Source organism: Schistocerca nitens, chromosome 5 (assembly GCF_023898315.1).
Source record: "Schistocerca nitens isolate TAMUIC-IGC-003100 chromosome 5, iqSchNite1.1, whole genome shotgun sequence".
Classification (NCBI taxonomy): Eukaryota; Metazoa; Arthropoda; class Insecta; order Orthoptera; family Acrididae; genus Schistocerca; species Schistocerca nitens.
In genome coordinates this window covers 224,408,365-224,421,848 of record NC_064618.1, presented here as the reverse complement: position 1 = coordinate 224,421,848, position 13,484 = coordinate 224,408,365, and the positions used below count along the sequence as shown (strand labels likewise).

The window sequence follows — 13,484 nt, the reverse complement described above, 5'->3', positions numbered from 1 at the left end:
AGCTTTATAAGGCAACAGCGGTACGAAATTTCTCAGGGCAGTTAAAAGCAAACTACGAAACACAGAAACAAGATAAGGGGTACAGATCTGCGATTTGGGAAGAAAAATTAAAAATTATAAAGTGAACTAGTGTAACCATTTAGAAAGAATGCAGCAAAACCGCCTGCCCAGAATCGCCTTGAACTAGACAGCGATGTGTCTTTCGGACGTCGCAGGACGAGATTTTTCCGGTACAAGTTGTGCGGCTTACTCCACAAAATGAAGATGATGATGATGGTGACTGGCACATACGCACCACTTGAATGCCACGACTTACTTCAGCTGTTGAAGGTCATGTGAATGCCTCACGGTCGTACACCATCTGCAACACTCCAAAGTATGTCCTCTTTTGAGTGAGTGACTGGTATTTTTTCCGGTGACGTCATCGAAGTACTGCGTCGACATGGTTCTGTAGCTTCGACTCTTCAGCCTTGCCGTTGCCCGCGCTGACTCACGCTGCATGCAAGGCAGGGGAAGTACTGTTCCGTATTGTTTGTGCTGAGCAAATCAGCGAGCACTACGGAGAACATCCCCACCACTAGGTTGGCGTGTGGCGAATAAAGGAGCGCGAACAGAACTGTCTGCATTGAGTACATGTCGTCAGTCGGCAAGATGCGCATTCTCAAGGCGGTGAGCGGCTCACAGAAACATGGATCCGTTGAGATCCAGCAGGATGGTGGCAAGTACACACAGTAGTTTAATAGTCAGCCGGGCTTGGCGAGTGTTATAAGCATTGTTTACACCTAAACACAAGCGAATGAGCATTCGCTTGTGCTTGTGAAGGGCGGGAATGGGTGTCACAGTTTCTTACTTTCTCTTCCGCTGCCCCCACCCCCGTCTTAATATAGTATCTTGTTTCCCCACTTTTTAACATACCTTAGCTGCTTTAGATTTTAATAATAAAAACAACATAACAAGTAACATTTTAATACAATGGTCAAAATAAATGTCGCACTTCTCTGAAACTTTAATATCGAACGTTGCGATGCAGAAATGCGTTACGATATCTACATTGGTTTGTTTTGTAATGCAAGTCTAGCAGAAACAGTTCATGTTTCTATCGTGAGGGAGCAGTATGTGCAGTCTATGGTAACCATTTCACCTGTAAAGATTGTAGTACTTTGAGCTACGTGTAATCAAGAGGCCGGCCGGAGTTGTCGTGCGGTTCTAGGCGCTTCAGTCTGGAACCGCGCGACCGCTACGGTCGCCATTTGAACCATTTTTTTTGTAATCAGGAGATTTGTGTTGCTTCGGGATGGTTCGGAGAACAATAACGTACGGTCAGGGGCACCGTTTAGTCACTCTAACGGAGGAGAGAATGAGACAGATGGATGTTGCAGAAAATCTTCATATGAGTCAGTCGGACAAGTTTCTAGCGACCTCAGTTAAGGATCTTCAAGTGGCCGCAGATGAAAAACAACAGGAGTGCAGGACCGATATCTGCGTATAGCGGCAGGCACAAACCTACAATACAACGCAACGCGTCTACGACGACAGTTACAAACAGCTATAGGAGTGTAGGTGTCAACTAACAAGGGGAGGCCGCCAATTGTGAAATTCAGATTCAATTCATACTGCGTATAATAAAAGCTCATGGCCAGAGGTGTAATGTGGCAAAGCACCAAGATGCACTTCTCAGCCGTTGTCGAGAAAATCGACAGTTAAAATAAACCGTTGCGGTGAAATACTCTCTACGATTAATAGTTTTTTACAGCGTCGTGGCGCAGCGGTAAGCGCTCGGGTTCGTAATCCGAAGGTCGCCGGATCGAATCTCGCGCCATGAAACATATTTTTATTATTATTTTTTTTTGTAATTCATATATATATATATATATATATATATATATATATATATATATATATATACAAACTATTAATGAATTGCTTATGCATGTTGGTGAAGGCGGATCGCCTCCATTTTTCCGTTTGTTTAACAGGGTGTACCAAAGCTCTCACGTCCGCACTGATTTTCGACGATAAGTTGCGCTAGGGACCGCATCTACCTTCTTTCGAAGTTAGCAGGCAACTACGCTGTTATGCGGCGGCTCGTTTCGGCCCATTCAACATATGTCCTTCAAGTGTAACGAGCGAGTAACGGAGTTTATGTTTCATACCTGCCACAGCAAATTTGTGTTCGTGGGGTCTCTATTCTAACTCGAACGTTTGACTTACGCTATACGTATTCGTTTCGGAACATCGTTTCTACGTCTTCCGTTAACTATACGTGGTTAACATTATGAAGACAATTAATAACATTTGTAAAATACAACTTTGTTTGCGGAAAACATAATGATGTTCGAAGTCGCCAGTTTTTCCACGACAAACGACTTTCAACAACTTATTATATGAATAATTGTTGCAACTGATTACCGGGAATTTTATATATATATATATATATATATATATATATATATATATATATATATATATATATGTGTGTGTGTGTGTGTGTGTGTGTGTGTGTGTGTGTGTGTGTACACACGCATTTGAATTACAAAAAACAAATACTAAAAAAAAAAATTGCATGGCGCGAGATTCGATCCGGCGACCTTCGGATTACGAACCCGAGCGCTTACCACTGCGCCACGACGCTGTAGAAAGTTATAAATCGTAGAGAGTATTTCACCGCAACGGTTTATTTTAACTGTCGATTTTCTCGACAACGGCTGAGAAGTGCATCTTGGTGCTTTGTCACATCACACCTCTGGCCATGAGCTTTTATTATGCGCAGTATGATTCGAATCTGAATTTCACAATTGGCGGCCTCCCCTTGTAAGACGATACGAAATAAGATCCATGAGCTGGGATTGCGTGCCAGAAGACCCCTCCAAGCTCCTCCTCTAAATGGGTTTCGGTGAAGCACTCGTGTATCATGGGCACAAAGTCACTCTTTGTGTTCTAGGCAGCAGTGGGGCACACGCTCTTTTCTGTTGACACCCGTTTCGGTCTGCGCGCTGACAATACTGATACTTGTGCCTGGAGGCAACGAGAACAACGTTTACAATCTAACTGTATCGCAGACCGCCGCCCTTATAATGGCGATTCCGTCATGTTTTGGTGTGGAATCGTGTGTGGCCGCAGACAGCCCATGTGCCAACACATTGGAGGATGACTGGGTAAAGTAACGGGACGACATCTTTCCACGCATTGTGGCCCCATTTGAGCTACACATTGGAGCGTGATTCAAGCTGATGGATGACTACGCACGCCCCAGTCGTCACAGTCTTGTGAACGTTTCCCTAGAGGAGCATATACTCAGTTGGATGGAAAGGCTTCCATATTCAATGAATTGGATGCAACGGCTTCCATATTCTCCAGATCTCAGCTGCATTGAGAATGCATTGGCCATGTTAAACGAGCGGTTTGCAATCGTCCTGTCCCACCACAGACCTTACAGGGCATCAAAGAGGCCGATATGGAGGAATGGGTCAATATCCCACAGGCTTCTCTGAACAGTTTGGTAAGGAGTTTGCCTAAACTGCATTCCAAAGTCTCTCCAATTACGAGGAGGGTCGATTGGTCCAAGAACAATGTGACAGTGAAAAGAAACGGTAGTGTTTGTAGTGGAATCTTTTGTGAGGTTTTGTTTTTCTTTTTTGTTGGTGTTTACCAAGCTGATATGTGTCTATCTTCTTAGTTTTTCTTTTCTTATGTCTGTACTTGGCAGAACAAAATCAGTTTTGTTTCCTGTTATATCGATGATTGACACTAACGGAATATGCAACATTTATTTTAACCACTGTATTGTAATAATAATTTGTTTAGTTTTGTGCTTAACACATCACTTCAATTAATAGATCTAAAAGATAAGCTTTTTTAGTGAATGTATAAGTAAGCTTTTTTAAAAAAAAATCTCACGAGATAAAATAAATAAAAACTCTAAGAAGATCAAAATATATAGTATTGAGAATCGGAGGGTGCAACAGAAACCTTTACAAAGTCTACGTGAGTGGCCCAGACAGCATCCCAGAGTGCCCCAGAGAGCTAAAACACCAAGAAGAATCGCTTCTCGGCTTTTGGCAAGATCAATGAATAGAAGTACATATGAAATAATAAACACAATAAATATACACGATATAAATAGAAGAAGGCGCTACACATTACCAGTATTTCACTTAGCAGTGCGATTATGAACACCAGTCTGCAATCTATAACTATGCGAGCATGTGAAAGGCAGGACTGCTGTTTCTTTTAGTTGTTCCCATCTACGGCTAGTGTTTCTTCTATTGTTCCCTTGCAGTAGGGCCTGTCCGTTTCTGTTGCCGCACTCAACTCCTTGTGGTTTTGCCAGTTCTACCTGTAAACTCAAGGACAGTATCCGATTTGTTGTTGGTAGCACGTGCGGACAGCCTGTGAGTGAATGACCGCCTTTACTCAGCTGGAACGCTCTCTGTGGCCGGTCAGCCCGCTTGTGATCATCCACAATTTCTTGTAGCACAGTGGGCGATCATGACGCCTATGACACGTGCCCCATTGCCCTTGGCCGTGAGCAGTCATTTGCACTGGGTGGCTGGAAGGGGGGGGGGGGAGAGGAGCGGGAAGGAAGACAACACGAGAGGACGAGCGCACGCTGCCTATTCTGAAAACGCTGCCGTTTTTTTTTCTTTTTTCGGTAGTGATCGGCGCATTGGTGTCACCTTTATACGGGCCAGATACACAGTCCAACCACATTAACGTGACCGCTAGACTTGGCCACTGTTTCTATGTTTCGATACAGTGTATCGATACGTGGAACTGTTTCAGTGTTTCGGAACGGCTGTGGTTCACTGTTTCGAAACAGTGGTGTTTCATTCCGCCCCTGTCACGGATAACCGCATCAGATTCGATCTCGAGCCAGACACAGAAACTGTATCGTTGTTTCAAAATAAGGCTGTTTCAGTCCACCTGCGCTTGGAACGGACTAATTGTATCGAAACAGTGATGTTTCATTCCGCTCTGTGTCGTACGAGATTCGGGCTCGGCACAGATACTGAAACACAACATAACACTTAATGAAACACTTTCAAGAGTGGCGAAATATTTTTGACAAGCAACAGAATGAAGCTTAAGATATCCGAAAATAAAGCTTCGTTTCTAGCTGACTGTCCTATTACGAAATGGCGTAGCATCTGCTTTATAAACACTAACCGAACAATAAAACAACGCATACTCTTCACATTCAAAATAGTAAATATGTGAAAATCATTCGATTAAATTACACTTTTTTTATAACATACGCTTCTCTTTTCATGTACAGTAATCGTATTAAGAAACGCAAGTAAACCTACAACATTTTGAATAAAAAAAGGCGTAGAGTGACAATTATTAGACATATACATAAACTTGATCTAGGTATAATTGCAAGCAATCTGTTTAACATATTACTGATAGTGTAGAGGTGAACGGGAAGGGCTGGGAAACATGGTGAGTTTATAGTAACGGTTCGAAACACCTTGAAAGAAAATTTTTTTCTGTTATATTTTGTTATTTATTCGAATTATTTGGCGTTATTTGTGAGTCTATAGTCACTGTGCGTATTATCCACAATGATTCCCTTTGTGTGCATGGAAATTAGCAGGATGGGTATATTACCCATACTAACGGAATGTGGGAATCCCAGTAGCATATCCGTTGTTTCTGCAGTTTGCTCCTACCTCCAGTTCCGTTCGTGGTGGTTCATCTGTCTTCAGCTATGGCTGTCCTCAGCCAATTGAAAAGTATGTAAGTCACACAACACGAAAGCAGCGCATTTGCTGCAGGAAATACGAAACTACCAAGACGCTCAAGTGATAGTTTAATACTTTCTGTGAAATGATTAGTGCTCTCGCACCTCATTTGTGTTTATATGGACATACTTATACAGTAGACATTCAAGATGATAAAATGTGTAGGTTTATTAGACTACAAAACACAAACTGTTTCACTGTTTCGAAACAGCGTATCGAAACATTACATTGTACTGTTTCATTTGTTTCGAAACAGTTAAGTGTTTCAGTTTGCCCATCTCTAGTGACCGCCTCCATGTTCAACGTCAACGTGCAGTAACCACACACAGACGGCAGATGGCAGCACTAATAGTGGACGGTATAAAAACTGTCGGGGGACTTGGAAAACAGTACAGTCGTTGTCGTAAGGCGAAAACGGAGCGATTTATCTGACGTCCACAATCATTGGGTTTCGGGCCAAGGGTGGAAACATTTCGGAAGCAGCTAAGTTTGTAAATTGTTCGCGTGCCACTGTGGCTGAAGTACACCGTGCATGGCAAAATGGCGCTGGCGCCGAGGTAACTGTGGTGCACCACGGGCCATAGATGACAGCGGTGAAGGACGGCTGCGGAAATGTGTACGGGCAAATAGGCGAGCAACTGTTGAGCAGCTGACCGCACAGTTGAATCAAGGGGCTACCAGCGGTGTCTCCATAACGACCGTTCAGCGAACGTTGCTGCGTTTGGGCATCTGCAGCAGGCGCCTGGTTCATGCAACCCATGCTGACTGCTGTTCCTAGGCGGCGAAGGGTGGAATCTGCACATCAGTACCGAAACTGGAAGTCCGCCTAAAGGCGACAGGTGGTCTTTTCAGATGAATCACTTTTTATGCTGTAGTGGATGGTGATTCGGATTCTCCACCAGTCTTGAATCTTGATTGGAGGGCAGGTCAGAAATATTCAGGCTATACACTTCGATTTTACCACAGAAAGAAAATGGTTGTTAGATTGCATTTTACCTCACAATGGTAACTGTTCAGAGGCGGGACATATGAGACAGGCTACTGTGGTAGTAAAAATGATCACGCTTAGTTTGCAGTTAGAATTGAATTCAAACAAAAATCCACATTGAACCTGAATCTGCGATTTGTTACTTGTTGAATTTCCTTTTATGATGAAACCAGGCGCAGATATCACTGTAGGAGAGCGATTTGTTGGGTGATGGCGGACTACGTTGACATGCAGTACAATGCTACGAATACGTCGCTGTGTACAGCAAGAATAACCGGACTTCAGGCATAAAATGATTTAGATTGCAGGTTCTAATAGAAAGAATGCAAGCATTCGTGTGATAGCACGTAATTGTCGCATCAACAGACTCGCTTCTCAGCGGAATTAAGCTGCCGAAAAATTAAAATTAAGTATACACATATACTTAGTGATGTTCAATAACATAACTCATTTTAACCCGGTATTGATATTATTGTTCGCAGCTAGCCAAAGTGGCTTTCTTACGTTCAAAGAGACAGAAGAAAGGGTATGTAGCAAGAAGCACTCTAAGAGGGCCTCCTTTTTCATATAAATAAAAGAACAACGTAATAATTCCATCGACTCTAACATACTGAGTCATACTGATTTACATATTTCCCTGCATGCTGCTTAATTACACGACAAAATTGACCGTGTTATAATTAGATCGCGGATTTTAGATAAAAACCTATTTTGTTCCTGAGTTCCTATTTGCATAAAAATTTGTACTTATGCATTTCATGACTATTTACACTTAATAGCGTTAATTCTATAGGACCTAAAAAAGCCTATTTCGACGTTAGTGCCTATTTCGGCTTAATATCCTAAAAAGTGCCTATTTCATCATATAAGACAGTGGCTCCAAGTTTTTCCGCACTATACGACAGATGGAAAAAAAAAATATATTTTCTGCCCAGCGTGCAGCAAGGTGGCTTGTTGATATGCGCTCATGCTTCGTATTTGCCTAACACTTCGATTTTTTTTTAATTTTTTTTATATCGCTATCCCTGTTAATACCAAATACTCTTTATAGGTGTTTTATTATTCATATGTAAAAAATAGATCACGGATCTTTAGGTTAAAACCAATTTTTTTCCTAAGCTCCAATTTGCATGTAACTTGGTACTTATCCGTTTCATGACTAACTAAACTGTCCGCAGCTCGTGGTCGTGCGGTAGTGTTCTCGCTTCCCGCGCCCGGGTTCCCGAGTTCGATACCCGGCGGTGTCAAGGATTTTCTCTGCCCGTGGTCGTGCGGTAGTGTTCTCGCTTCCCGCGCCCGGGTTCCCGGGTTCGATACCCGGCGGGGTCAAGGATTTTCTCTGCCTCGTGATGACTGGGTGCTGTGTGATGTCCTTAGGTTAGTTAGGTTTAAGTAGTTCTAAGTTCTAGGGTACTGATGACCATAGATGTTAAGTCCCATAGTGCTCAGAGCCATTTGAACCACTAACTAAACTGAATACCGTTAGTTCTATAGGACCTAAAATTGCGTATTTCGACGTTGACGCATAATTTTGCCTATTTCGGCATCAAAATCCTAAAAAGTACCTATTTCGTTAATCTGACATAGAGTTCTTGTGTTTTCAAAGATTAGAAAAAGGAAGTAAACTTAGGGCTTTACGTCTCGTCGAAGGCGAAGGTCGTTAGAGGCTGTTTACAATTCCTTTGCTTGCCTTACTGCCAACAGCACTCGGCACGGTTGAATGGTCATCCATCCAAGTACGCGCGGTGAGCGAATGGGAACCGGTCAAAGATTTGAGTTACACATTAGAACCGAACGTGGGAGTACTAAATATATTTGAAAATATTTAGTTCGTAGGATTCTGGCCAGCTGTGTATTTTCGCAAAGAAACGGTTTCATAGGCCTTAAGCTGGGCACGGATTAAAAAATCACAATGTTAATCGTAGACGCCCTCTATAGCTAAATTACTGCCCTTCGCGCATTTTCTCGCTGCTGTCTACAGGCAGTCCTATCAAACTACTCTGTTTCGTGAAAGGTATTATACGTGAATTTTCCGGTTCGAAAAGTAATTTGCCAGTAGTGAGACGTTTTGATCTGAAGCACCGGTAGATTCCATTCTCTTGTTCAGAAGGGGCGGCCATCTGTCAGGTGCCGTATGCCCAGCAACGAGTACGGTACTTCCCCTACCGCTCCCATGCACCGCAGTAAAAGGAAAAAAAAAAAAGACAGGTCATCGTTCACATTTTCCCAGCGAAAACAAATCAGTACATTGTGTAGCGATCGACGTGTTAAGTGTTACTGATGTTCTAAGTGCAAAATAAATTCTAGTTTCTGTGTGAGAATACTACGCCATGCCGAAAACAGCTAGTTCAAAGCCTACTCATATAAGGCAGTGGCTGCAAGATTTTCCGCATTATACAGCAGATGGGAAAATTATTTTCTGCCAAGCATTCAACAAGGAGGTTAGTTGATGTTTTTCTTAGATTTCTTATTTTCCTGTCACTTAGGATTCTTTTTTATCGCCATCCTTTAGTAATACGAAATATTCTTTATATGCGATTCTAAACTGCATTTCCCTTTCTCTCGTATTATGTTTCGAGGGTTAAGAAATCTCATTTAACTCAGCATTCAGATGGAATCGCACATAAAGCTAATGTTGAACGAAAGTCAAAATTGAAGCAAACTCTTTTAACCAATAAATCTGCTGAATCCTCCGAAAAAACAAGTTCTGCAGTGATTTGTGTCATGCACTTGTGGCAGCAAACATCCCCTTTCGGAAACTAGAAAACCCTATTTTCAGAGGTTTTCTTGAGAAGTACTGCCATCAGTCTATTCCAGCACAGTCAACTTTATGTAAGAATTATGTGGATTCAGCTTACAATGCTGCATTGCACAGAATCCTAGAAGACGTTGCAGAATCTTGTATATGGATTTCTGTGGATGAAACTACTGACAGTCTTGGCCGTTACATTGCAAACCTGATTATTGGCAAGCTAGATCCAGATGCTCCATCCAGGGCTCATTTGATTTACTCAAAACAGCTTGCAAAAACTAACCAACAAACAATAGCACAGTTTGTGAACAATGGGCTTAAGGTGCTATACCCAAACCGAGTGGATGAGAGAGAATAAGTTGCTTCTGGCCGTCACTGATGCTGCTGCATATACGATTGCAGCGTTTCAACTATTAGAAGTATTCTACCCATTGATGCTGCACGTAACTTGGTAGTGCATGGGATCAACCGCATAGGAGAGCAAGTAAGGCTACAATTTCCTAAAGTAAATAAAGTAATATCTATGGTGAAGAAATTTTTTGTTAAGGCACCATCAAGAATACAGGCATTCAAAGAACAGCTTCCAGAAGTCCCATTGCCGCCAGAGCCTGTTGTCACCCGCTGGCGCACGTGGCTGATAGCAGCAGAATACTATAGTACGCATCTCTCAGCTGTCCAGAAGGTGGTTGAAAATATACCGGAGGATGCTGCATCCGTAACTGCAGCAATGGAGTTACTCAAAGATTCTTCTTTAAAACGGGACTTATCTTACATTGGGGCCCACTACACATTTATGGCAAGAATAATTTCACAATTAGAAGGCTCAGGGAGACCTATCTACGACAATGTTTCTTTGCTTGAAGAAGTCAAAATGAAAATTAATGAAGCGCCAGGTGAAGTAGGGGAAAAAGTATGGGCAAAAATGCAAACGGTTTTGCAGAAGAATACTGGCCTGAAGGAGTTGTGTGCAGCTGCCGACATACTTGGTGAAAAATCCAGCAGTCCTGACTGCAGCATTCCTGTCCAACATGTGCCGAAAATGAAGTACGCCCCTGTCACATCTGTTGATGTAGAACGTTCTTTTTCAGCGTATAAATTGATTCTGACTGACAAGCGCCACAGTTTTTCACTAGAAAACCTAGAAAAGATTTTGGTTATTTATTGTGAAGCCAACTATGGTCAGAATATGTGAAACTACGAATGTATTAATTAAACCATTGCCACATCTTTTTTACGGAGATCTTTATCTTGCAGGAACTCAAAAATATGTTCAACATTAATGTTGTAGATTGCTGCGCTCTGTAACTGTGTAAATATTCATTCTCCTTGTTTTAATGACTAATAAGATGTTCATACTGTCAACACTGTGTATTTTAATTTATTTTTATTTTCTCTGCTTCATTTTTTTAGAGCCTATTTTAGGTTTTATACAGCCTAAATGAACTATTGAAGGAGCCTATTTTCGGTGCCTAAAACACACTTTTTTATGACCTAAAAATCCGTGGTCTAGTTATAATGCTCCGGCCGGAGGTTGCTTTGGGCGAGGCGCTGCCACAGTCGAAAACGTGTCACGTGGAGTCGGCCACTGACGCGAGAGTGCCTGAGAATGCCGGCCACACACTTGCATCAATGTCACTAGAACACTGAAGATTTAGATACGCGCCATTGATTAGTAGACTGTTTGACGTTGCCCTTATTATGTTTTGGATTCTAATTGCTCCCTGAACTGTTTATGTCGACTTTGCTACACTCTGGACTTTGTTTTTGGCTAGCCGTGAACCCCTTTGTCATTGCACTCAGTAACAGCCTGTTTGTTTAATCGATCAAGTGTGAGTGATCATAAACTGTGCTCCAACTACGTAGAGCAGGACAGAACAGTGGCGATGAAGACTTGAGTGCCGTGCAGCTATCCCACTGGGTCCCGAATTTATAAAGTTTTGGCTGCAGCAGTTAACTGCTGCAACAGCCGCAACAGCTTCAGCAACAGCAAGAAACACTGTGGGATGCCAGCAACATCAACTACTGCAGTCACAGCAGCAGCACACGAAAAGCAGTGGGAATTCCAGCACCGACAACAGAAACTGCTGTTACAGCTACTCAAAACCAATAACAGTCTGCAGCTGCAGCTTCATCACCTCCCCCTCCGCCATTCACTTACATCGGCGAGGCAAAGACAAATCAAATAACTGACTCAGGACGTCAGAGAGCGCTCTTACAGCCTTCCAGTCATACACTGTACCAAGTGATGCGAAAACTACGCCTATTCTCAGATACTTGTAGTTACAGCTTTTCTGCTGTTTATGGTTTGCTGATCGACTATTACAATCACCAAAAGCACGTAATTGCATCTATGTTCAAATTTAATCAAAATGTTAAGGAACCTAGGCAGCGCTATGCAGCATCAGTTGACTCGTTGGATTGGTCTTTGGTGTGACGTCATAAGCGCGTGACTGCGTGTGAGATCGCTCGCTAAGTTTTCATCTATTTTTAGGTTTCAGATATATATTTTAACTGTTTTTGTGATAATATTTACTATATAAGTGACTTATTAGTGGTTTCTTCATTCACCTCTGCATTTCTTGTGTTGTGGCCTGATATTTGTGAGTGTTTCGTATCGAGCAACTTAACCTCTTACCCGTGTTTACATTCCGCGCTGACCAGTTGCAGCTGTAGCGGCGCATCGAAAGCTAAGTACTAATTAATTGTTTGTGTATAGTAGTTTATTTAGGAACTTTAGTAGTCTTCAACCGGTGTTCTTGGTGTTTTCCGGTGAAATAACTTCAGAAGAAATTTTTGCGAACTACTTTCAGTTTCGTTACTGTCATTAGACGTTTGATTTTCTTTCTGTGTTAGTATTTTGTTATATTCTCATTTGTTGTTGATTAATACTGTCAATAATAGTAGTTACTTCCCTTGTAGAGCAAGTTTGTGATTATTGTAGCCAGTTTTTAACATCTTATTGTAGTAGCGGAACTTAGATAAAGTTGTTTTCTTGTTTCAATAATTGTAAAATTTTACCATGAGTGAGAAGTGTGGGCTTTGCCGTAGGTTCGTGAGCAGTGGATTGCGGTGTGAGACTTGTTCGAAGTATTTTCACTGGGGGGAATGCAGTGGGGAAGCCAGTGGGCATTCTGGTGAGATCCTCTCCTGGAACTGCAGGTTATGTAGCAAGAGTAAGTTGATAGAGGAGCAGGAGCGTAAGATCTGTGCCCTTCAGGTGCAGTTGAAAAACGCACAGGAGGAGCTAGATAGGATGAGGAGGGAGAAGGGGGTTGGGGAATGGGAGCTGGCTGTTGGCAAGAGATCTGCTAGGAGAAGGAGATTTTCAGATAGTTTTACTATTGGTGTTTGTAATAGATATGACCAACTGTCGGAGTCTAGTGGAGAGGAATCTCTAGTAGCTGTAGATGTAGGAAGTATGCAGCAGACCTCAGCAGTTACGGTGGCTAGGACAGTTGCAAAGTCTAAGAGAAAGAAGAAGGTTCTGCTGTTAGGTAGTTCTCATGGTAGAGGTGTAGGCCAGCAGTTGCAGGAAGTTTTGGGGAGTGAGTACCAAGTCACCAGCATTGTAAAGCCTAATGCAGGATTGGCTCAGGTGACTTTCAACATAGGGGGGTTATGTAGGGATTTTACTAAAGACGATCAGGTAGTGATTGTGGGTGGGGCTGGTAATAGTATTGATAGGGATGAGGAGTATGACATAGATGGTGACCTGGAAAAGATAGCCACTCAGACTGGCAACACGAATGTGCATTTCGTGGAACTGTTTCAGCGTCACGATCGGCCTCATCTTAATACAGCCGTCAGGCGTAATAACAAGAGACTTGGGGGTGCGCTGATGACAGAAGGCATGAGTCACATTTCAGTGGTGTCGGTGGAGTCTATCAGCAGGACGGGTTTCACTAGACATGGCCTGCACCTCAACAGGTATGGGAAGGGGAGGTTGGCAAAACTTATAGGTGACAGCATAGGTGGGGGTGGTGGGATCACTCATGGGAAA

General features: G+C 42.6%; 1 protein-coding gene across 2 annotated transcripts in view; it reads left to right on the top strand.

Annotated features, from left to right (window-relative positions):
- The first annotated feature begins 602 nt into the window (after window positions 1-602).
- LOC126260840 (peptidoglycan recognition protein 1-like) overlaps window positions 603-13,484 on the top strand; it is a 66,886-nt gene continuing 54,004 nt past the window's right edge. Inside the window, exon 1 of one of the 2 annotated variants that reach the window (XM_049958241.1) lies at window positions 603-718. In XM_049958241.1, the coding sequence (XP_049814198.1) occupies window positions 634-718 (85 nt within the window). In that variant the 5' untranslated portion in view covers window positions 603-633. The remainder of the gene's footprint in view (window positions 719-13,484) is intronic. The other variant, XM_049958242.1, reaches the window with a different exon arrangement.